A 25248-nucleotide genomic window follows, 5' to 3' on the forward strand; every position below is an offset into this window, starting at 1 on the left:
GAGTTCCTTCTGCCTGAGTGATCAGAGTTAATGCCTGGGGAGCCAAGGGCCCTCAATTCTTTCCATTGCAAAACACGGCTAATAAAAGAAGATACCTATTAAGATTATGAGTATTAAAGTAGATAATATATGTAAAGTGATTCGTTATGTGTCTGGCACATAATAAGCTCTCAGTCCCTGTTAACTGTTTTTATTTTCCGCCGGGGCTGCTTTTCCACAATGCGATGATTCTGAGAATTGCTCTGGTCTTTGGAGGGTGGAAGGAAGCCGCTGGATGGTCTGAACCATAATTTCCTCGCCAGGGGGCTCCTGAGGGAGAGCCAGGCACCTTGAGCCAAAATGAGTCCCCCATCTTTCTACCCCGTCAGCCCCTTCTCCCAGAGCTCTGAGTACTGCCCTTCCACTTCGGGGCTCCTCCGCCGCCCAGAGATCCGTGCCGAGGCACAGGAGATGCCTGTCACCCCCCGCTCAGCAGAGACCACACAAGCATAGTCCGTTGGGGCCCCCCAAGAAAGCCTGGAAGGGCACCCCCAGGAGGCAGCCCTTACCGGCTCTCAGAGTCCGAAAACCCTGCTGCCCAGCTGCCTTTTCGTGACGGAGCGTCCGCCCAGTCTCGGAGACCTACTACTCTGCCCTTTCCTGGAGCCATCAGGAGCCAGAGGCAGCTGGCGGGGATCGAGGATCCGGGATCCGGGATCCGGGATCCGGCTCAAGGGTTCCCCAGCCCGACCGCAGAGGCAGCTCCTGCAGGAGCCTCAGGGGAGTTGGGGCGGTGGGGGGGGGAGCAGAGCGGGTGGGGTAGGGGCGGGCGGGGCCTCCGCGGCGGCGGGCGGGGCGTGGGTGGGTCTTCGGTCTCCGAGCCGCCCCCTCCCCCGGCTGGTCCGCAGCCCCGCCCCGGCCCCTCCCTCCGGCCTGTGCGGCGGGTCCGGCGGCGGCGCCGGCGCGGGGACAGGCGGAGGCGCGGGACGTGGGGCGGCGCCGCGGGCAGGGCCGGGCGGACGGGCGCTGGCAGCAGGGGCAGCGCCGCGGGCCCCTGGGAGTGGCCGCAGTCCGGGTCTTGGCCCCCCCCATCCTGCCTCGCCGCGGTGAGTGCGACGGGCGGCCCCCAGGGGTGCGTTTGTATCCCTGTCTGCCCAGGTCCCGGTCCGGGTGCGAGCGGCGGTGTGTCAGTCCCAGTGTCTGTGGGTGGGGGCATAGATGCTTTTCAAAAGCTGTGCCTGTCTCTGTCCACGTGAGGCGTGTCCCTGTCCGTGAGAGCAGAGGGGGATTCTTCGGGCTGTGGCTGCTCACGTGAGGTCCATGTTTGAGGGGGGAGGCGCGGGTGCATGGGTGATGGTTCCTTGGAGGAGCGCGGGGTTTGGGAGCTTGTGTATGTTCTTGGAGGGTGTCGAACGCTGCGGCCGAGAATGGTGGGGGGTTGGGGGCGCGGGGTGGGGTTGCTGAGTGGGACTCTGGAATCTTGTGGCCCAGCTTGTCCGAGGGTTCCTTTCTCCCTGGTGCAGACACTTCCACCCCTTGCTACCCCCTCCACCCTCAGGCACCTAGAGGCCCACTGGCGGGTGTAGAGGACACCCTTTCTCCTCTAGCACTGGCCTTGGGACAGGAAGCCTCATCCGGAGGCTGTTTCTTGTAGGAAAGGACCCTTCTGTTTCCCCCGCAGCCTGGGCCCCGCCTGGAGGACCCCGGGCTCCTCCCTGGTTCTGGCCTCCTCCCTTCTGGACTTGGCTTCAGATCATGGGCTGCAAACCTGCAGGGACAGATGGTTGCAGGTTGGAGGGACAGGCTGCACCCCAGGGAGGTCAGTCCACTAAAGGCCAGCCATGGGCTGTCCCTGGTGTGGGGGTCTCTGATGTGGAAAGCAAAAACCCAGGACTGGCCCCTGTAGGAAAATGAGATCTGGGAGGTTGGAGCAGGTGCAGAGGTCTTTTTCGCAGGTCTCTCCGTGCCTGTCTGTCCAGCTCATCAGTGTCCATTCATCCCCTAAGCAGGGCTCTTATTTGCAGCAGAATTGGAATCAGAGCTGCAGGCCTGACAGGTGCCCTGCCTCTCTTGGCTTACATACCTCCAGTGACAGAGCACTTACTACCTTCTGCTATGGGAAAGCTTCTTTATGTTAAGTGGAGGTCTTTTTTCTTGGAACTTTGTTCACTTGTCTTGTTATTGCCTTTGATTTTGCCTCTCTGTCTGGTGAGAGGGAACTGCAGTGATTTAAACATGGCTCTCTTGTCACCAACATATATGAGCACCCTCTGTGTGCCAGGTGCTGCCGCAGCCACTTAGGGGACAATGGCACTCTTGCTGAGAGAAGAGCTTGAGCAAAGGCCCGTAGTTGATGTAGTATAGCCTGTGTTCAGAAAAACATTTTGCTAGGCTAGGGGAGGGGGTGCCCAGAAGGAGTGTCATGGGTACCCTCACCTCGGCATTTATTTTGGAAGGGAGGTGCAGACAACTGCAACCACTCACTAACACACCTAGCTCTCCTGTGGAAACCAGCGATCAAATATTCACGGTACTTCAAGATTGGATTTAATCATGAGCACATTTTACAATCTGTAGGGACCTTTGGCTGGACAGAGAAACTTGGGAATCTCAGATTTGGGGAAGAAAAAGACACCCTCCCCCGAATTTGCAAGTAAGAGGATGGAGAAAGAACTTGTTCAGAGTCTTACCTTGCATTAGTGAAATTAGTGAGTGTCGGGACTCCTGGATCTCCTGACCTTTAACCTAGACACATTTTAGGAGCAGAAGCAAGGATAATAGTCATAGCTTGTATCTGAAAGTTGAAAGAAGAGGAGGAGTTAGGAAGACTCCTGATGTAGTAGGATTCTGGCTGGTGTATCTACGTGGATGGTGGTGGCTTTCATTGAGATGAGAGATGCAGCAAGATGAGTAGGTTAGGGGAAAATGAATTCAGTTTTAGGCTAGTCTTTAGCATCATCCCTGTACAGATGTCCAAGGTACAGCTGGGAATGCAGGTCTGGGTTCAAGAAAGTTTTCTGCACAGGAGATAAGGCTTTGGGAATCATTAGCAAGTGGATGGTAACTGAAACCATGGGAGATGGTGAGATTTTCCAGACAGAGTATGAAAGTGAGGGGAGAAGAGGTCTTAGAACAAAGCCCTGAGGAACTAGACATATAAAGAATGGATAGTGAAGGAGCAGCCAGAGAGGCAAGTGGAGAACTCACATTGAGTGTGTTGTGATAGCATCAAGTACAACCTCTGCCCTTTCGAGTTTTGCTCTCTTGCCCAACTGGTCCATGTTTCTTAATTTTTCATGCTTCTGTTCCTTTACTCAGTGTTTTCCCAATGTACCTGTCAAACTCCTATTTGTCCCCTAAGACCCAGCTCATATATCCCCTTCCTCTGACAGTCTTCTTTGTTCTCCATCACCTCACAGTTAGGTACCTCCTCCCCTTTGCTGCCATAGCAGTTTGAATATGTCAATATCATGACAGTTATCACATTATGTATTTCCATATCTGTTTCCCACACTAGTCTGAGAACTTGTGAAGGACAGGGAGTGTCTATTTCAGCATTGTGTCTCCAATAACCACTTTACTAGCCTTGTCCAGAGTGCCCAGGAAGTTTGATTGTTTGATTGGTTGATCAGCTCATTGAATGGTTCATTCACCTACTTACTCAGTCTGGCACTAGGGGGCAGGGAGAGATGGTACTGCAAATTTCATCACTTTCTTTCCCTGCCAATTTTACTGCAAGTATTCCTTGGCTTTGAGGACTTTACCTCCTCCAAGGCTTCATCTGTTCCAGAGAAACCCCAAAGACTGTAACCTGCAGTCATTTGTCATTTTGCTGAGGCCTCAAATGATCAAATACACTTTGAGGCTAGTGAACAGGAGTGAGTCATTTTCAGAAGCAAGTGAGCCTAACTGGCCACTTGCATCCACTTTTAAACAATGCCTTGGTCACCTACCATCGCTCACAGCTGTGTAAATCATGTATACTGGGACTCTCGTGAGGTTGTAGGAGGAAGTCATGGAGGAAATTAAATGCTGTTTGAGAATTTGGAGAAACTGAAAAGCCTTGAAACACATCCTTTGCAGATGTCAGAGATCTAGTGGAATCAGCACTGGCTGTCCTCATTTGTTCACAATTAACTTCCTCTTCAGCCCCCTGGATCTGGCTTCCTTTCCTCCAGCCCTTAGAAACCACACTCCCTGAGGTTGACACCAACCTCTTTTGAGCTTTAGATCATGGACTCTTTGCAGCATTTCACAATGAAGATTGTTCTCTTATCCAGGAAGCTCTCCTCTCCATTGTCTTTCGTGATATCTCTTTCCTGATTCTCTTGCCTTTCTGGCCACACTTTTTCAATTTCTTTGCAGGCTTTGCTTTCTGGGCCTGTCCCTTAAAAGTTGAGATTCAGTCACATGGAAACCAGAAATCAAGTACTCAAGGTAGTACATGATTGTATTTAACCGTGGGCACATATTACAACCTGTAGAGATCTTTGGCTGGACAGAGAACCTTGGGAATCTCAGATTTGGGGAAGAAAAAGTCCCCCCCACCCCCGCCCCAATTTGCAAGTAAGGGGATGGAGTAGGAACTTGTTCAGAGTCTTACCTTGCATTAGTGAAATTAGTGGGAGTCAGGACTAGCTCCTTAAACTTGAAGCACAGTCACAGGCTCTCCTTTCTCATCTTATACCCTCTCTGGGTGATGTCATCCACTTCCATGGCTTCAGGTACCATTTCTACACCAACTCCCTAATCCATATCTCCAGGTCAGACCTCTTTCCTAGCCTCCAGCTTATCTTTCCAGCTGCCAGCTGGACCTTTCCCATAGGTCCAGCTATGTCCCATAGGCACCTCAGATTCCTGTTATTAAACACTGGGCCTGTCACCCTCCCATCCAAACTGCTTGCCTTTCAGAGTTTTCAAGCGAGAAAACTAGGAATCATCTCTAATTCTTTCTTTCCCCTCCACTCTTCATAGGTAACCAACCAGTCACCAAGTTCTGTTGATTCCTCCCTATAAAATCTACTTCTCTCAACCTCCCCTTTGCTACTGTCCTCATCAAGATCACCATCATCTCTGCAATATCATGGCAGTCTCTTAACTTCCTAGTCATGACATCACGCAACTGTTTTCCACACTGCAGTCAAAAATTTACTCTTGTCGCTCTCTCACTCTATACTCAAACCCTCTCCACCTCCCCACCCTGCTTCTTTGCTCTTTGGATAAAGCCTTAATCCCCTAGCAGGGAAGGGTAAAGTCTAAACTCCTCAATAAGGCCAACAAAGATTTGTGTGATCTAGCTCCTGCCTACCACTCTCTCTCGTTTCCTAGTCCTCCCCTGTCACAGTGTTTGATTCAGTCTCCTGATGCAGAAGGCACCATTCTCTCTGTAACTCTTACCCATCCTGGAGCTCTTGAATGGCCCTTTCTTCAGGAGAACTCCCTTGACCTCCAACCTCTAGTACTCCCTTCCCCCGCCCCAGATCTAGGTTAGGTGACTCTTAGCAATCTGCACTTCCCTGTCCTAGCCCTCACCATATTGCACTACAGTAATCGATTTATTAGATTGTGGAATCCATGGAGGCTGGGCTGCGAGTATCTATCTCTGTATCCCCAGGCCTAGCAGAGGTGTTGAATGAATGCTGAAAGAGAAAATGAAGTGCCTTTAGAACCTCAATTAAAAGATGGGAAGGATAAGGGATGCAGAGATGGCCTTAGGCAGCCTGAGGAAGGAGGATGAAATCTCAGCTCTGAGTTCAAGATCTTCCAAGTGTCTGCTGTGATAAACAGTCTATTTAAACCAGAGGACCTTGGGGGCAGATCTCTAAGGAGCAGCGAGATGGGAGAGGTGGGAGTAAAAGCCCAGGAGAGGAAGGGAATCATAGTGATTTAGGCAGGGGTATGACCTCAGCGGCTACGTGCCCAGCACTCTGGGTGGGGAACTGAAGCCGGAAGGGGAAGGGAGGGAGGAGCTGCCTGTGCTTGGATGTAGCCCAATCCCCGCCCCTGTGTGACAGGCTGGGAGAGCCCCTTGGGCTTGGAGAGAGGCGGAGCCTGACTTCCAGCTGCCCCAGAAGGGCCTGGTAGACCACTCCTACTCTTCCTCCCAGCCCTCCCCTTTGCCAGACAGAAGCTTCAGCTTGGCTCTGGCCTCCTGTTCCTTCCGCCAACCTTCAATCTGTCCTCCTCCTGCTATGTTGCTGTCTTTGTATTAAGTCTCCAGATTCAGAATCCATCACATCTGGAGAAAGAACCTCAGAATCCCAGTGCCCACATCAGGAGAGGATGCTCTCAGGGATGCCCTTCCTACCCTACCCATGCCCACCCTTGCATAAACATAAGGCACATGCAACCAAGCCCCTCTCCTGCCCCTCTGCAAACCTGGAGAGGGCTCTGGACTCTGGACTGGCCCCACTGCATTCATTCTTCATTCACTCATTGTCTTCAGAGAAGCCCGTGGTGCATCGAGCTGGGCACAGGTAGTGGTGACCTGCTTCGAGTCACTGCCTGTTTCGAAGTAGTCTGACTATCTTTCTGCTTCCCTTCATGGCCAGATTGCTCTCCTGTACTGTCTACATCTGCTGTGTTAATTTCTTCATCTCCATTCATCCTTCCATCACTCTGACCTGGCTTCTGTCCCTCCCATTCCACCACAACCAAATCTGGTGGACGCTTTCCAGTATTCATCTTACTTCACCGTTCCGTCTTTCTTGAATCACCCTCTTCCCCGATTTCCTTGACCCCACACACTCTTGGTCTTCCTCCCATCCCTCTGGGTTCTCCTTCACTCTTCACGCTACCTCTAAATGGTCCCATCCATTATCATTGCCTGAAGTGTCATTAATATGCCGATGCTCCCAAGTCAAAAACCAGCCCAGACCTCTCCCTGGAGCTCCTATATTCTATTCCTTGCTTGACATCTCTACCTGGGTATCACGCAGGCATCTCAGATGTCGTGTGGCAAAAATGGAGTGGCCCAAATCAGCTTCTCAGCTTTCAGTGTCTCTAGGCACGGCCCACCATCTGCTCAGGGGAGAAAGCTGGGAGCCATTATCGCCATTCCTTTCCCCTCCCATATCCAGTCCGTCATGGTGTCCTTTCAACTCAACCTTATGCTTATTTCTCAGATCAGTCCACCTTTTTGCCTATAGCTGTGCTAATACCCAACGTCAGTCTACCTGAAGAAGTGAGGTAGCCTCCCAAGTGATCTCCCTGCTTTCACCTTGGTTCCTCTTCAGTCCTCATAGCCACCAGTGTAGCTTTTTAATTTATTTTTATTTTCTGCAAATTGCATCATTTCCCTCCCAATTTTGGATAAAACCCAGATTCTTAACATCAGCGTCCTTTTTGATCTCATTCCAGCCTACCCTCCCAAACTCACCTCCGGCCTTTTGTTCCCTTTGCTATAACCACATGAACCCTTTTGGGTTCTCGGTGAGCCTTCTGCCTAAGAACTTTCCTTCATGCTGCTCCTTCAGCCTAGAATGAGTTGCCCTCCCTCACTCTCTGCTGCCCCCACCCTAATCCCTGCTATTTTCCTTCTAGCCCTCAAAGCTCTACTTAAAAGTTACCTGCTTGGAAAGGCCTTCCCCAATTACCCAGTCAAAAAAGCGTCCTTTCTCATAGCATCCTTTGCTTCTATATAGCACTCCCCTCCCCCAATTTGTAATTATGTATTTATTTGTTTATTTACTTTTTAAATATCTGTCACCACCTCCCCACCACAAGGACAGTGACCATATCTGTTCCATTTATTACTCTAACCCCAGCACCTGTACAAAGTAGGCACTTAATAAATATTTGTTGAATTACTGAATTAATTCAATAAATATAGACCAATCCCTATGTCAGGCTCTGTGCTAAGTGCTAAGAATAAAAAATAAAATAAAACATAATGCCTCTCCTCAAGAACTCATGGTACGGAAAAAGCAGAGAGGTAACAAGAAAATTACAGTATAGTGTATAAGGGCCAGGTGGAGGAAATGCAGGGTGCAGAATGACACAAAGTTGGAGCACCTCACCCAGACTTCAGGAAATCAGGGAAGCCTTCTGGAGGAAGTGACATTTACGTCCAGACCTGAAAGATAAGCGAGAGTTGGTCAAACAAAATGGGGATTAGAAGAGGATCTCAGGCAGAGGGAACAGAATGTATGACTGCCCAGAAGCAAAAGAGAACAAGGAGTTTTCCAGGAACTGAAAAGAAACCAGTGTGTCTACTCATAGAATCATGAGATGTGAGGTTGTAGAGGGAGGTATGGGCCAGACAAAGCTAAGCCTTGTTGGCCATTTTAAGGAGTTTGGACTTTGTCCTTTGGACAATGAAGAACCATTGAAAGAATTTAAACAGGGAGTTAGTGACAAGATGGAATCTGTGTTTAGAAGCCTCATTCTGGCTGCAAGGGAGGTGGATGAGAAGGCACAGGCGAGGAGACAAGGACACCAGTTAAGAGGCTGTTGCTGTATCGCTGGAGAGAATTGGTAGCAACCTGAATTGGGGGCGGTATCTGTGCAGTTGGAGAAAAGGGGATAAGATATTTGGGAGGCAGAATCCATGAGACCTGGATACTGATTGGATGTGGAAAAGAATGCGATCCTGGGCAGTTGTGCTGGGAGGTGGGCCAGAGCATAGATAGAAGGGCTGCAGGTGGTCAGAGGAGAGATACTTCATCAGGAAAGTCTCCTGGGGGAGGGTTTGGGGGAGGCAGAGGAGATGAAGGGTGGGTGTGTCAGTGAAAGTGGGCATCCCCATGCCACACACTTGACATACGCTGTTGCAAATTCTCAACCATTTGAGGCAGGGATTATTATTTCCATAACTGCAAATTAGGAAACTGAGGCTCAGAGAGGGTATATGAATTGTCCAAGGTCACATAGCTGGTAAGAGGCTGAGCTGAATTTGAAATCAATCTAAACTGATGCCTGTAGTTTTAACCGGAGCAGCAGGCTCAGAGGGTACTCAGTCCATGTACCTCACCCTACTCCGTTGCTGACAGGGAAGAGACAGGGCTGGTGCTCTGCGGGGGTTTTGAATGGTGGGGATCCGGTGGAGAGAGGGAGTGTTGGCTTCCCTGGTGCTGACCATCTCTCTGTACACAGGCTGGTGTGACTGGCAGGAGCCATCCGTGGGCACCATGGCGAAGAGGGAGGACAGCCCTGGCCCAGAGGTGCAGCCGATGGACAAGCAGTTCCTGGTGTGCAGCATCTGCCTGGATAGGTACCGGTGCCCCAAGGTTCTGCCTTGCCTGCACACCTTCTGTGAGAGGTAAGGGTGTATGTACTGGGGAGGAATGAGGACCTTGCAGGCCCCCCGGAGAAGGGAGTGCTGTGTGTGAACCTGTAAGAGGTGTGCACACATGGAAGGGAGCAGGTGAACCCCAACCTGCAGGAGGTAAGGGTTCAGTGCAGGAACCTGTGAGAGGACCAGAGGTTCCTAACACTGGGCTGTGCCTCCTGCCCAGAGCAGGGCCGTCTCTGCCCCTGCCCAGACCCCAAGGCAGCCTCCGACACCACCAGAGAAGTCAGGCAGAGCTGCGACTCTCAACCAGCTCTGGCACCAGAACTTTCTGACCAGTGGGAGGATGTTCAAAGCTAGGTCTGTCCTCCCTGCCTGTCCTCATTATTGTCCTGAGGCACTGAGTGAAAGGCAACCCCTCCTAGCCTCTGGGCTTCTATTATTCATTCACTCAACAAGTATTTATTTATAGAGCAACTACTATGTGCCAGGCCTGTCCCAGGCACGGGGCAAGCAGTGATAAGCAAAAACAGGTATGATCCTTGCTCTTAAGGAGCTTACAGTGTAGTGAAGGAGGAAGACAGTAGTGACTCATCACACAGCCAGACCACAGACAAATGTACCCCGTGCCACCTCAGTCAGACACCCTCCCAACAACGCCCTGGATCTTGCCATCACCCAGAATAATACCACTTCTTCTGTGGTTACAAACTCCAGTATCCCACTCTTGGCTCCCATTATCTCATTCCCACTATACCAGCTTTGACTGGGTGTAGATGTCCAATCAGTTCCCTGACTGCTCCCTCTTCTCCCAGCCACCAGCTCCCTCCTGGTCTCCCTCTCTTTCCTACCCATCCTGAATCCCATGGTGAACCATAGGCCTCTACAGTTCCCACACACCGTTGTCCTTTTCTAAACCCATGTGGCAGAAGTTTGATTCTGGATCTGAGCTGTAATTGGATGTCTCTGCACCTTCTCCTATACCCAGATCACTGAGCACTCCTGGAGAAAATCAGTGCCTGAGAAATTATGACAATAGCTCCCGTGTATTGATTGCTTACTATTTGCCCGGTACTAGCTAAGTGACTTACATGTATTGATTTACTTAATCCTCACAACAGATTCTTTATTATCCCCATTTTAGAGAGGAGGAAATGAGGGTTCAGAGTCATTAAGTGATTAAGGAATATTTCTGAGGCTCCACAGCAAGTAAATAGTTGAGGTCTGAATCCAGGTTTAACTGCAGAGCCTTCTCTCTTAAACTACTACTCATTCATTTATCCCTTGGTCCCTGCTCTCAAAGACTTATGCTCTAGTGGGAGGAGACGGATAGGCAAGCAAATAATCAAACAGGAGAGTCACAGTTTGGACTAAGTGTTTTCCAGGAAATAAACAGGGAGTAAATGAGGGTGGTTGGGCCAGGGGCTAGTCTACATAGAGTCATCAGGGAAGGCTTCCCTGAGGAGGTGATATTTGACCTGAGACCTGAGGATGAGAAGGAAACAAACACATACAGATTGTTCCAGGCAACAGGATTATCTTTGCACTCTTCCATGCAAAGGCCTTAAGGAAGGAGTAAGCAGGGCATGTTCAGAGACCAGGGGAGAAGCCAGCGTGACTAAGTGAGGAGGAAAGTGGGATGAAGTGAGGTCCAAAAGAGTCAGGACGGTGCATGGGGGAGCTTGGCAGTTTGGGAATTTTGTTCCATATGCAGTGGGAAACCACTGGAGGATTTTTTTTAGCAAGGAAATAATGTGACATAAATTAGTTTTTTGTTTTTTTCTTTGGTCGCAGTGTGCAGCTTCTGGGATTTTAGTTCCCTAACCAGGGATCGAACCCGGGCCCTCAGCAGTGAGAGCACGGAGTCCTAACCACTGGACCGCCAGGGAATTCTGTAAATTAGATTTTTTTTAAAGCTCACTCTGTGCCACTTGGAGAGTGGTTTCTAAAAAAGCAAGAGTGGAAAGAGGAAACCAGTTAGGAAGCAGTCAGAAGCCAGGTACATGCCACACACGGGATGGAGATCTTGATGAGTTCAGAGGCACTCAGGGTAAACCGCAGATCCAGCAAGCTGGGAAGAGGGCTGCGAGGCAACTTGAGTGACATGGTTGAAATGCAGACTTCAGAGCTGATGCCATGATGGGTGATGTGACATAGGTGGTGCTGGGAACATGGTGTGGACAGCTGAGGTGAAGTGGAGGAAAAGATCACGGGGGGAGGGGGTGAGAGGAGGCTTAGGAACTAAGAAATCTTTTTTTTTTTTTTTTTTTAACGACAAACTGCATATATTTAGAGTGTACAATTTGGTATCCCAATCTCCTAGTTCATTCCCCCCCAACCCTCCCCGCTTTCCCCACTTGGTGTCCATATGTTTGAGGAACTAAGAAATCTTAATGGTGGGTGGGTCACTCTGCGGATGTCGGAGCCACTGAGAATGATGGCAGGAGTGTGTGTGTTGATGTCGGGGGGTAGGGGGTGACAGAAGAAGACAGTGAGCCAGAAGAGGGACTTCGCCGATGGGGAAGCAACCAGTAAGTCAGCGGAGATGACATCAAGAGGGGTGTTGTAGGCAGCAGGCCCGAGCTTCCAAGGAGCTGAGGAAGAATTTAGAAGTGTTCCAGTTGGGGGCGGGGAGGACTCGACCCCACCTTCTGGTCCTGAGGAATGTGGAGCATGAGACAAAAACCACTCTCAACTCGAGAGGATGGAGGGGAAGCTAGGTCACAAATAAGTTAATATTTGTGAAGCACTTAGAATCGTGCCTGGCACATACTGTTTATTAAATAAATAAAAATTAATTGATTCAGATCAAGAGGTGTAGAGAGTGTTAAGAGAAGAGATTTGAGGATGTGGGAAACTTTGCACCATGTGGATCTTCCCTCCACAAAATTGTGGTCTCCAACCACAGCTGCCATCAGTCTGTTGCTAGTAAGATTCCTCTCCTCCTCCCTTCAGTGACTAATCCCAGCCTCCCTGTCCTTCTGGATCCCCCCCCACCCCTACCCCACTCCTTTTGCTTTCAGCAGCTGATCTTGTCTGAGGCAAGTTAGGCATCCTCTCTCTACTTTTGCCGCTTGTGTTCAAGTACATCCACCTCCATTTTCCGCTCCCTCCATCCAGAGGATAGGGGTCTTCCTCTTCCTCTTCAAGCCAACCTGAGCCACTCTCCCATCCCCAGACCTCATCCCATGTCTTCTAGTCTCTTGCCTCCCTCCTTCTCTACTGGCTCCTCAACCTATAAACATGCTCAAGCCTCTTGTTACAAACAGATAAGAACTCTCCTTTGTCCCTCTCTCCCTCCCAGCTGCCATCCAACCCCTCAACCTCCTTTTTACTCATACTTCCAACCTCCCATTCACTCTTCAACTGGCAACAGTCAAGCCTTCCTTCCCCTACCACTCCACTCACTGTTTTACAGACAAAAGTACTCTTAGTTGGCAGATTCCCAGGGCATTTTCCAGTCCTTACCTTCCCTGACTCCTCAGCTGCTTTTAACACTGATGACTACTCATTCCCTGCTTCTGGAATTGCACTAGTCACTTTGCTGCCCTGACACTGTCTCTCCTCCTGCCTCTCTGCCCATTCCTCTTTGCTCTCCTCATTTAGTATTTGCTGGGTGCTCCGTCCTGCTCTTGGCACTCTAATCCCCTTCTTGGTGATCCCATCCTCTCCCATGGCTACCGAAGCTGTCTCAATGTTGATGGCCTCCTTATCTTTATCTCTAACCTGCCTTCTCCCCAGCTGTCTACTGATCCCCTCTGCCTGGATGTCCCCCTGTTACAGTAAACTCAACCAGGTCAAGGCTGAACATCCCTGTAAACCAGTCCTCTTTCTGTGTTTCTCAGCATGGTGAATGTCACCACCATCCACACAGCCCTAGGAATCTGGGAGTCAACCGAGACTCATTTCTCACTCCCCGTATCTAATCGGACAACACCTCCCACTGGCTGCACTTCTTAAATACTTCTCAGATTCGTTCCCCCTCAGTCTACATCGCTGTTGCCTAAGTCCAGGTCTTCTTCACCTCCTGCCTAGACTATTGCAAGAGTATCTTGGTTAAGCACATGCTTTGCCTTGGCTGGCCTTTGTGCTCACTAGCTTCGTTACTTTGGACCATTTACCCTTTCTGAGTCCGTTAACAGACATCAAGTGCAAAGCACAGCCTGGCACATTGTGCTTAATAAATGATAGCTGAATGCTAAGGAGGGGGATGCTACTACCCCTTGTCTGCTGTCTCGTCATGTTCACATTCACCCTCCACACAGAGGCAGCGAAGAGGAGCTTGATAAAATGTAAACCTGCCTGCACCATGCTCCTGCAACTCTCTCGTGCTGTTGGGATAACTTCTAAGCTCCTTGATGTGGAGCCCTCCATGAGCTGGCCCATGCCCCTCTCTCCAGACTTCCCTTGCTATTCCTTGCCTTGGACGTCCTCTCCAGCCACCTTGAACTGCTTATAATTCCCTACTCATACTGTGCTGTTTCTGGCCACCTTCTGTATCTGGAACACCCTTCCTCCTCTCCCTGTATCTTTCTTTGGCCAGACTAACAATTATTTGTCCGTGAAGATTTTGCTTACGTCACCTCCCCTTCAGCCTTTTCTGGCTACCCTCTCTAACAACACTTGGCCCGATGGCCCTTCTGTGCATTTCCTTATCACTGCATCTTCTGTGTTCCTCATATTAATGATAGGTAATACTAATAGCCTATAATATATAGTGTTTTCTGTTTGAGTCAGGCATGTCAGCACTTTACATTTAATTCTCCACACCTTGTGAAGCCTGTACTGTCTCCATCTTACAGAGGATGGATCCTTGGCTCATACAAGGTAAGTAACTTGTCAGGGGTCATACAGTATAAAAGGTGACTGACCTGAGAATGGAACCCAGGCAGCCTAGCTCCAGGACCCATGCTTTAAATCATCACACTGTTTACCTCTACAGACTCTAATTTTGTTACTTTTTTACTCTGTAAACTAGAAGTATTTTAGAGGTAGGCACTGTGCTTTATCTTTGTATCTCCAGAGCTTGGCATAAATTTGGCAAGAGAAGGCAGTTAGTAAACGTTTAATGAGTTAATGGTGTGGGGGTGGGGCGGGTAGTTGCACATTTTCTGCGAGAAGGGTTTGTAAACACCTGTGAAAGGTGAACTTGTGTTTGTGCACACTGTGAGGAATGTGGGTATGTCTGCTCTTCTGAGACGTCAGAAGAGCAGTTTCCACTCAGTTGTGAGAGGTGAGGCCTTGTACCCCTGCTGGTAGGACAAGATGCGTGTGCCAGCCTGAGGGGTTTCAAAATGAATGTAACAGCACACCTGTGAGGAGAGGGATTGGCACCCACGGTAGGTGAGAGGAGGGGTGCCCTGACACTGCCCCATCCCTTCATTCCTTTGACTCCCCCTCCTCCCTGGCCAGATGCCTCCAGAACTACATCCCTGCCCAGAGCCTGACGCTGTCCTGTCCAGTGTGCCGCCAGACATCCATCCTCCCCGAGCAGGGCGTCTCTGCACTGCAGAACAACTTCTTCATCAGCAGCCTCATGGAGGCCATGCAGCGGGCACCTGATGGGGCCCACGACCCCGAGGACCCCCACCCCCTCAGCGCAGTGGCTGGCCGCCCCCTCTCCTGCCCCAACCATGAAGGCAAGGTGGGCCCAAGCAGGCCCAGTGAGGCCAGGACTTGGGGTGGAGGGGGAGGAGAGGTCGGGGGAGGGGGCCGAGTGGCTGTGGGGGAGAGGGTGTTTCTCTGGCGAAGTGGTCCAGGTAGAGGGGCGCACTTGGAAGGTGAGAGGCGAGGAAGGCAGGTGGGGGAGGCGAGGAGACAAAGAAGTTTGGTGTCTAGTCGTTGCCTGACTGGAGTCCTCATGCCGCCGCCAGACGATGGAGTTTTACTGTGAGGCCTGTGAGACGGCCATGTGCGGCGAGTGCCGCGCGGGCGAGCACCGGGAGCACGGCACGGTGCTGCTGCGCGACGTGGTGGAGCAGCACAAGGCGGCCCTGCAGCGCCAGCTGGAGGCGGTGCGCGGCCGGTAGGTGCCCGGCGGGAACCCGCACTGGCGGGGCCACGTGGGATGGTGTTTCAGCAGGGGCAGAGGAGGGACCCTGGGGAGGGTGGAGAGGTCTCAGGGAGGGGAAATCCTGGAGCGCAGCAGCAGGGTCCCCAAGGGAGAAGGAATGGTTTGGGGAGGACACCCTCCAGCAGCCCCGGTATGAGATGTTTCCCCTCCCTAGACTGCCACAGCTGTCCGCAGCTATCGCCTTAGTGGGGGGCATCAGCCAGCAGCTGCAGGAGCGCAAGGCAGAGGCCCTGGCCCAGATCAGCGCAGCGTTCGAGGACCTGGAGCAAGCGCTGCAGCAGCGCAAGCAGGCTCTGGTCAGCGACCTGGAGGCCATCTGTGGAGCCAAGCAGAAGGTGCGTCTGCTCACCCTTTCCTACCACTGCCCATCATGAGATGGCCTCTTGCCCCGGTGCCTCCCCTGCTTTCCACACCTGAGCAGCCCTCCCCCTAGTCTATACTTGCCACCTCCTGGTGTGGCCAGTAGGAGCAGCGGGCATCTGTGTCCCTTGTCCACACTCACCCTCTTGTATTTCTTTCATGCCATAACACAAGTTCATCAGGAATCACAGACACCCCCCTAAGCTCCCCGCCCCCCCCCCCCCCCCCACACACACACACACCAGTCTGCTTACCCAGCCCTCCCCTAACCCCTCCTCAGGTGTTGCAGACCCAGTTAGACACACTGCGCCAGGGTCAAGAACACATCGGCAGTAGCTGCAGCTTCGCGGAGCAGGCACTACGCCTGGGCTCCGCCCCGGAGGTGTTGCTCGTGCGCAAGCACATGCGAGAGCGGCTGGCTGCATTGGCAGCACAGGCCTTCCCGGAGCGGCCCCATGAGAACGCGCAGCTGGAACTGGTCCTCGAGGTCGACGGGCTGCGGCGATCGGTGCTCAATCTGGGCGCGCTGCTCACCACGAGCGCCACTGCACACGAGACGGTGGCCACGGGCGAGGGCCTGCGCCAGGCACTGGTGGGCCAGCCCGCCTCGCTCACCGTCACTACCAAAGACAAGGATGGGCGGCTGGTGCGCACAGGCAGCGCCGAGCTGCGCGCGGAGATCACGGGCCCTGACGGCACGCGCCTGCCCGTGCCCGTGGTGGACCACAAGAATGGCACGTACGAGCTGGTGTACACGGCGCGCACCGAGGGCGAGCTGCTCCTCTCGGTGTTGCTCTACGGACAGCCGGTGCGCGGCAGCCCCTTCCGCGTGCGTGCCCTGCGTCCTGGGGACCTGCCACCTTCGCCGGACGACGTCAAGCGCCGCGTCAAGTCCCCTGGCGGCCCGGGCAGCCACGTGCGCCAGAAGGCGGTGCGCAGACCCAGCTCCATGTACAGCACCGGCGGGAAACGGAAGGACAACCCCATCGAGGACGAGCTCGTCTTCCGCGTTGGTACAGAGAGCCGAGGGCGGAGCCGGAGGGCGGTGGAGCCCGGGGCGGGGCGGGCAGTGGGTGGGGCGGGGCCAGAGGCTCAAAATGACCTCAGTGTGAATTTTTTTTGTTTCCATCCCATGTCTTCCCCGCAGGCAGTCGTGGAAGGGAGAAGGGTGAATTCACCAATTTACAGGGTGTGTCCGCAGCCAGCAGCGGCCGCATAGTGGTAGCAGACAGCAACAACCAATGTATCCAGGTAAGCTGTCCCCTAACACCGAAATAGAGGTTCTCAGGCCACAGCCCACTACAAATAACAACAAAACAAAACAAACAAAAACCCCAACAGAGTATACAGGTCACCTCCTGAAAGATAAAACCCTACAGATAGTACCTTTCCTTAAAGAGCAGTGAATCACAACACCACCCCCCTGCCACACTCTTGCCACCCCTTCCTCACTGGCCACAGCAGGAACCAGCACCTTCACAGTTAGGTGTGACGTTTACTGTGCTGGCAGCCTCTACCTCCCAGGCTGTGGCTCAGGCCAGATTCGCTCCTGGATCCTGAAGATCTGGCTCATTCTTCCTTCCCCTCTGCCTCCACCTGAGTCTCCACCTGGCTGGCTTACTTCCTGCCCTTTTCACCACTACACGGTCAGGATGCAGGCTCTGCACTTCCCCTCCCCCCCCCCCCCCCCACCCCGCTGTCTTCCAACATACCTGTGTGGATCCAGAATGTGTGTCATCTGTGCTGGTCTCTGCAAATGTCCAGTTGATTAGACAGGGGTAACTTGTGAAAAGGAGTGCCTGCCAGCGGCTAGACTATAGTGCATCCTCATAGGCGGTCCTGCCTCCGGCCCTCTCAGTGCCTCACACCCCCGAGTGAAGCATCTGCCCTTCAAATGGACATGGCCTCCTGCTGCACTCTGAGCTCCACAAAGCCAGAAAATGTGGTCTTCTCTCTTCCTTGTATTGAGCCTAGCAGCAAGCGGAGCCTAGTGGCGGGCAGCAGTGTGGCAGACGCAGCAGAGCTGCTCAAAGCTCAGGTGCTGACCCCAGACACCTGGGCTTGAGCCCTAGCTCCGCCACTTGCGGACAAGTCCTGTGAGCTCTCTGAGCTTCGGTTAACTCATGTGTAAAGTTAGGAACAGAATACCTCAGAGGGCTGCTGGGAGCCTTGAATGACATCGTGTGCTGTGCCTGACACCACGTGCTGTGCCTGACACCGCGTGAACCTTCTAACTGTTAGCTGTTGTCGAAAATATCGCCGTCCAGGTGGGGGCTATAAACAAAAGCCAGGAGGTGGGAAGGTGCTGGAGGGGGTTTTTCAGGGAACTGGAAGGATCCCAGAGGGGCTGGAGGGAGATTGCTATGTAGGAGTGGGGTAGCTGAGGTCACACTGTAAATGGTTTTGGAGAGGAAAGTGTGGAATTTTGATTTTATTCTGTATAGGATTGTTTCAGACTTTCCGTTCTTGGAAACATTTTGTCGGGTAGCAAAACTTTTCCCTGAAGATTCTGACGTCACACCTACACACTGAAACCTCCCGACCCTCTGCCTGCGTACCCCCGTCACAGATGCAGCCCTGCCAAAGGTCTGTCACCTCTGTGTCAGCTCCTCCTGGCCCTTGCTTTCCACTAGCAGACTGAAGGAGCCGGGAACTCTTCCATGACTATATTCCCAAGCCTGTGTAGCCCGCCTTTATTCCCACTCTGTGGAGAAGAAGGGCAGCCCAGAGGCTCAGATCCGCACAGGGAGGCATTTGGGTCCAGCCTGGAGAGTGAGGAGTGGAGGGGGTGGGTGGGTAGGGATGGTGCTGAGGCCCTACTCCATCACTCCCTCCACCCTCCAACTCCATTCCTCCTCCTTATGCCAAGGATGCTTTTTGGCACAAAAGTTGAGGTTTGGGAAACTTCCTCTGGGGTGCACACACATGGCTGCTCACGTGTACGGAAAGAGGTGCCACTTTGTCTCCCCGACGAGGGGCTGTGCTTGCCTGTTGTTTCGGGATGGGGACTTAAGAGGGAGGACTTAGTGCAGTCCCCTCTCCGATCAGGAATCCTCCTCGCCCCTCCCTACTGCCACCGGCACAACCACCTCATAGCTGCTACAAAGCTGAGTTTCTGCTTCTGTCACTCTGGGGTCCTCAGGCCTGGTGTGGGCTGGGCTCCCAGGTGGGCTGTGACTCCCCCCTCGGTCCATGAGGATTGGGGTCCTCATGAATTTTTCTTCCTTTGGACCCGGCTTTGGTGGTGGCTGAGGCAAATCCTCTCCCTTGTGCTGAATCAGCATCAGCTGACAGAAGAAAAAAACATTTTGTGATTTTGAATGAAGAATTTGATTTGGATATGCTACATCCTTGTGTAATTGTCTGAGTCCAGAAATTTTATCAGCTTTTCTGTTGAAACATCCTCATTTCCATCACACAGAATGTTAATCACCTTCTCCTCTGAGCTCCCTCCGCCTTTTGCCATAGCACTTTTCATTCTTTACCAGAATTGCTGGTTTGTTTGTTTTATTTTGTTTTAGTCTCTCTCCCAAGTAGGCTCAGATGCTGATGTCGCGTCCTGCTACCATGGCTTAAGGGAGAGATGGTAAGGATCAGATGAGGGCAGCGGCGGATTCTGGGGATGAGGAAGCAAATGCAGCAGGTTTTGATGAGCCATCAGATGTCCAGGGAGAGGGAGGGGTCAGGAGTTGCAGGGCTTGGTGCTCTGAGTAGGTGGTGGTGCCATTCAGGAGCAGGCCTGGAACTAAGCTGATGAATTCATTTCCGCATGTGGTGAGTTTGAGACAGCTATGCAGCATCTAAGCGGAGGTGCCCTATTCTGGTCTGGAAGTGAGCTGACAGATGCATTCATCTGTTGAATGTCTGCTGTATGCCAGTTGCTAATCCAATGCTGCAAATGCAGCGGCGAACAAAACAGACACAGTCCCTGCCCCTCCTGGGGCTTATGCTCTTAGAAGGGGACAAGGATACTTAGCAGTTATTTACTTACAGAAGTGACAGTTGTTATGAAAAGAGCTAAAAAACGTATATCATGGAGATCTGACTTTATGTGTGTATATTGATTCAGGAGGTGGAGTTGATCATTAAAAGCTTCGCTGAAGAAGTGACCTGGAAATTCTGAGAATTGGAACATGAGTAGGAGTAGGCCAGGTGTAAGGGGTGGGATAAGATAGGATAGGATAGGATACGATGGGAAGAGCAAGACCCCTTAAAGCCTCAGTGTTGCAGTAGAAACTAAGCTGCTCAGAGTGGAGGAGGCAGACGCATTACCTCACTGCCGATCTGGTGGTACATTTAGTCCTCTCACAGCAACTCTTCAGCCCGTGGTGCCTACCTTCTCATGCTGGCAAGTGCTGTCCAACCACTGGGGACCAGGGCAGAACCCAGGGGTTGTTCTGATCAGCCAGGGGAGGGCATGATGGAAGGTCCACATCAGGAGGAGGTGATGTCCATTGGTGAGATCGGTTCAAACAGTTCATCATCTCTAACAAATAGGGATGATGCAGGGGCAGGGGGCTCAGTCCACTTAGGAGGGAGAACATCTGGATCAAAGAACAAGGCCAAGGCCCGTAACTTGAGCTCTCCAAGGCTGCTCCTGGCTCTGATTTATCTTGTGTCTCTAGAGTTATAGCAGAGCAATGTGTGAGACTTATGTGAGTGATGTTTTGGCTATGAAGAAGCAGGAAGGCTTAGCTATAGAGGAGAGGAGCATTGAAGTAATAGGTACTTTTAGGACGGTGAGTCCTGAGCATGTTGCTAAGGTGGAAGAAGTAGAAGAGGGCGAGAGGTTGAAAGGTTTACTCTGAACAGAGCACCTTATCAGCCTCATAGCCCGATGGGCTACTCCTTGTCCATTCCCCCCACCCTCACTTACCCCTTTCTTGTCTGCTGCTAAGTCCTGTTGAGTCTTCCTCCTGTATGTCTCTTGAGTCCATCTACTTCCCTCCAGCAAGTGCCCTGGTCCAAGCCACCGTCGGTTCTCACCTGAACCACTGCAGCACCTTTGACTGGTCGGCCAACATCCAGTTCCGCCTTCTCCCCGCAGCCGTAGTGCTCTTTCTGAAAAAGCTCCCATGTTCTTTTTCCGACACCACCAAGCAGTTCTCCAATGCTCAGTGGACACTGACCAGGGATCCTGTAAATTTAACTGAATTCTGCCACTATCTACATGGGGATGGCATCACATCCCACGGGCTGAGGGTCAGATGCCAATCGAAGGTTCTGTGTGTCCCCTGTACTCTGACCAGCCAGTTACAAATTGGAAGTTCCCACAACCCACTCCTTGGGTTCAATTAATTAGCTGCAGCAGCTTACAGAACTCTGAGAAACATTTAATTACGTTTATGAGTTTACTGTAAAGGCTATTACAAAAGATGCAGATGAACAGCCAGGTAAGAGGTACATAGGGTGAAGTCTGGAAGAGTCCCTAGCATAGGAGCTTTGGTCCATGTGGAACTGGGGTACACACCCTCCTGGCACCAACCCAGAAGCTCATCAAATCTTGTTCAAGAGTTTTTATAAAACTTAATCTATGCTCCCCACCCCTTCTCCTTCCCAGAGGTTGGTGAGTAGGGCTGGGAGTTCCGACCCTTTAATCAGATGCTGACCAGCCCCATCCTGAAGCTACCTAGGGGCCCCACCCTAAGTCACCTCGTTAGCATAAATTCAGAAGGGGCTCCTTATGAAGACAAAAGACACTCCTACTGATCAGGCAATTCTGAGGGTTTGAGGAGCTCTCTGCCAGGCACTGGGGACAAAGGCCAAATGTATTTCTTATCATACTGCAAGGTCAGATCTCATCTTGTCTCGCTCCTGCCCAGAAATTTTCAGTGAAGCCTCATCCTCCCCAGCGTAAAACCTTACTTCTTCTGTTCTTTATGGGTGTGCGTGCCCACTGCAGTCCAGCCACATTGGACAAGCCGTGCCCCTGTTGGACTCTGTGCCTTCTACATACCGTTGACTCTGCTTAAACACCTTTCTTCCTCCTTCTTGACTCGCCAACTTTGGTTCATCTCTTGATCCTTCGTAGGCTATTAGCTCAGATTGCCCCTGCTCTTGGAGCCTTTCCTGACCCCCCCTCACCCCTTTCACATTCTTACAGCCCCATTCACACCTCTGCTGCATGTCCCCTAAGGTCTGCACTGGCCAGGTCTGACTCTACCCCCAGCAGGGGGTCAGTCAGTGCTTGTTGAGTGATGAATGGATGGGGGGGTCTCCTCCCTCAGGATCCTGCTCCCTTCCCTCTGTGCCCACAGTGTCTCCCCTCCTGCCTGCTCCCTCCCTTGCTCCTCTGCTCCAGGTTTTCTCCAATGAAGGCCAGTTCAAGTTCCGCTTTGGAGTCCGAGGGCGCTCGCCTGGGCAGCTGCAGCGCCCCACAGGTGTGGCTGTGGACACCAATGGAGACATTATTGTGGCAGACTATGACAACCGTTGGGTCAGCATCTTCTCCCCTGAGGGCAAGTTCAAGGTGAGAGGCCTACTGTCACTCTACTCTGCACCCTTGGTGGCCAGCTGAGGTGACCATTCTAATGCCTCCTGGTGGTCAGGGCCCAGTCTGCTCGATCCATCCTCAGCCTAAGGGTCTGCTTGGGTGCCAGGCTGGGGCTACTCTCCCCCCAGGCAGGAGAAAGCCCCTAACCAGTATCCCCTTCCTCCAGACCAAGGTTGGAGCTGGCCGCCTCATGGGCCCCAAGGGCGTGGCTGTAGACCGGAATGGACATATCATTGTGGTCGACAACAAGTCCTGCTGCGTCTTTACCTTCCAGCCCAATGGCAAGCTGGTTGGCCGTTTCGGGGGCCGTGGGGCCACTGACCGCCACTTTGCAGGTATTGGGAAAGAATTTAGAGACCTAGTCCCTGATGCCCCAGTCCAAGAGAACTCCCCTGGATGCATCTGCTCTAAAGATCCCTCGTCCTATATTTTGGCCCTAGGGGACCCCTTCCCTTCTCTGTACCCTAGCGCCATCATTCCAGAGACCCCACTCCTCTCCTCACACCCCAGCTTTGCTATCCCAGATGTTCTTCCCCATCCCACTCAGTATTCTGACTTACTGCCAGAGAGCCCACTTTGTATTTTCAGGGCCCCATTTTGTGGCTGTGAACAACAAGAATGAGATTGTAGTGACGGATTTCCATAACCATTCAGTGAAGGTCAGTGTCCTCCCTCCCTCCCTGACTACTGTTCCAACATCCTTTCCTCTTCCACAAGACTCCTCTCTCTGTCACCTCCCTTTTTTCTCCCTTGAGATCACTCACTTGAACAATATAAACATCTATGGCGTGGCTGCGTTGTCCCAGGCACTATGCCAGAAGCTGAGAATACAGTGATGAATGAAGCAGACACATTCCCTGTCTTATTGGTTATGGTCTAGTGGGGAGGAGAAAAAGGTGCCAGTAAATTACAATGTGATGTGATAGATTTTATGGTAGGTGAGTGCAGGGGAACTGGGTGAGGGTGTAGCAGGAGCACTTGATTCAGGTGAGACTAAGCACAAGTGGAAATTCACCAAAAGGTAGGGGGACAGGAGAAGCCAAGGAGCTCGGAACTCGTACCATGTAGTCAAGAAACTGCAGGCCGTTCAGATGAGGTTTGAAGCGGGGAGCGGTGCCAGGTGAGAGTGAGACTTGCTCATTCCCTTAAGGGGCTTGCTCTCTTCCTGAGAGCCGTGCGGAGTCACTGAAGGATTGCAGGCAGGAGGGTGATGCAGTCCTGTGTGTCTTAGAAAGATAGCTCTGGCTGGGGCAAGACTAGAGGCAGGAAGATCAATCTTTTGCAGTAATGCAGCTGAGGACCATTGCAGTGGCAATATATGCATAGGGTACAGATCTGCGATAAAATCGGCAGGTTGTGGTAATTCATTAGCTGTCAAGCGGAGGAGAAGGTGAGTTGAGAATGACTCATGGCCACCTGGGTGTTGCCAGTCAGGAGAAAGAAGAACTGCTTTCCCAGGGAAGGTGAGCTGCCCAAGGAACATTAGCTGGAAATGTCCAGTAGGCAGTGGGATGCACGCACGTGAAGCCTGGGGAGAAGAACTGGTTTATAGCTGCAGATCTGGGGGTCCTCAGCCCTGGGGCTTCACCCCATCCTCCTCCAAGTCCCTGCCTTCTGCCTGAGGCCGGGTCCCCAGTCCCCAGCCCTTCCCCCTGCCAGGTGTACAGTGCCGACGGAGAGTTCCTCTTCAAGTTCGGCTCCCATGGCGAGGGCAACGGGCAGTTCAACGCCCCCACGGGAGTAGCTGTGGACTCCAATGGCAACATCATCGTGGCTGACTGGGGCAACAGCCGCATCCAGGTGAGGAAGGCCCCGGGGATGGCCTGAGGGTGAGGTTTCCTGCCGGGCCCCATGCACCCCCCTCCCCAAATGCCGCTCATCTGCCGGATCTCACCTCTCCCTCCAATCTCTACTCCTTCCCCAGGTATTCGACAGCTCTGGCTCCTTCCTGTCCTATATCAACACGTCTGCAGAGCCACTGTATGGCCCTCAGGGCCTGGCACTGACCTCGGATGGCCACGTGGTGGTGGCTGACGCTGGCAACCACTGTTTTAAGGCCTATCGCTACCTCCAGTAGCTGCACAGGGGCCCTGCCTGGCTCACGGAGGGATGGACACAGGGGTGATTGGACAAGGTGGTCTGGCCAGGAGGTGGGCCAGACCTGGCAGCACTGAATGTGGGCTGCGGGCGTGGGTGCGCCCGGTGCCCTCCCTCTCCCCTCCCCCAACCCCACGGTTGCACTTTATTTATTCGGTTCTTGCTTTTGTGACTGGGTGGGCCTGGACTGTGGTCCCAAGGATGTGTGCAGAGCTTCACCCTCCCCTCCCCCCGCCTTACACACCTCCCCGTCCCCTCAGTCTGCTCCCCACCCCCCAGCCTGGGGCCACAACAGCCTCTTACTCCAGGGCAGAAGTCCCTCTGGTTGTCTCCCTACCACCCCATACACACTGACAGAGACAGCAATACCCCACCCCTCATATTAAATAAATGTGTTCATCACGATGGTTTTGTTGCTTTCTTGTGGGCTGGGGCTGGCGGGGTGGAAGAGGGTGCAACTAGCTCTTGATGAAAAGGTGGTCAAGCAGCTGGGTAGGGGACCCAGATCCCCAAATGTGCCCTGATATTTCAAAGCTTCAGAAGAGGAGAGCAGAGAGGGGGAGCCCCTGGGACTCAGCCACCTCTGAATGCCTGTCCTCAAGATGCCTGTCCCCAGGTCCACATCTCCTGCAGCAATAGTAAGTCCTTTGTAAGAAATAGTAAGCTCTGGGGCTGAGAAATGACCCTTGCCCAGAACACAGCCAGCAGCTGCAGGAAGAACAGTTGCAGGGATGACAGCAATCCTTGAAGCGCAGGCCTGGGTTAGGGACCTGGGGTGAGCCCAGGTGGAAGCTGGTTGTGGGAGACTCCGTGGTCAGTTTTAGAACTCGGTCCTGAAGGCTTGGAGCTCTGCTTCATCCTGCTGTTCTTCATGCCAAGACTGCTGCCCTTTCCCCACAGTAGAACAAGGGTCCTAGCACCCCCTCCTGAGCTCTATTCTGCCAGGGTTTGGCTGCCAATTCCAGAGATAATTACCATCAGCGCTCAGTGATTTGGGAGGTAGGGACTATGATTTCT

The 25248-nt window shown here is 52.4% G+C and overlaps 1 protein-coding gene across 2 annotated transcripts; it reads left to right on the forward strand.

Annotated features, from left to right (window-relative positions):
• The first annotated feature begins 932 nt into the window (after positions 1–932).
• On the forward strand, positions 933–24634 carry TRIM3 (tripartite motif containing 3). 2 transcript variants are annotated; one of them, XM_057750363.1, is made up of 12 exons: positions 933–1085; positions 9073–9238; positions 14621–14852; positions 15082–15233; positions 15436–15616; positions 15922–16654; positions 16789–16892; positions 21943–22110; positions 22301–22469; positions 22723–22793; positions 23794–23934; positions 24059–24634. In XM_057750363.1, exons 2-12 carry the CDS (start codon positions 9108–9110, stop codon positions 24209–24211), a joined length of 2235 nt encoding a protein of 744 aa, XP_057606346.1. In that variant the 5' UTR covers positions 933–1085; positions 9073–9107; the 3' UTR covers positions 24212–24634. The 2 variants fall into 2 exon arrangements, with proteins under 2 accessions (XP_057606346.1, XP_057606347.1); XM_057750364.1 differs by lacking the exon at positions 933–1085 and adding an exon at positions 1200–1290.
• Positions 24635–25248: the final 614 nt, after the last annotated feature.

Source organism: Hippopotamus amphibius, chromosome 9 (assembly GCF_030028045.1).
Source record: "Hippopotamus amphibius kiboko isolate mHipAmp2 chromosome 9, mHipAmp2.hap2, whole genome shotgun sequence".
Lineage (NCBI taxonomy): Eukaryota > Metazoa > Chordata > Mammalia > Artiodactyla > Hippopotamidae > Hippopotamus > Hippopotamus amphibius.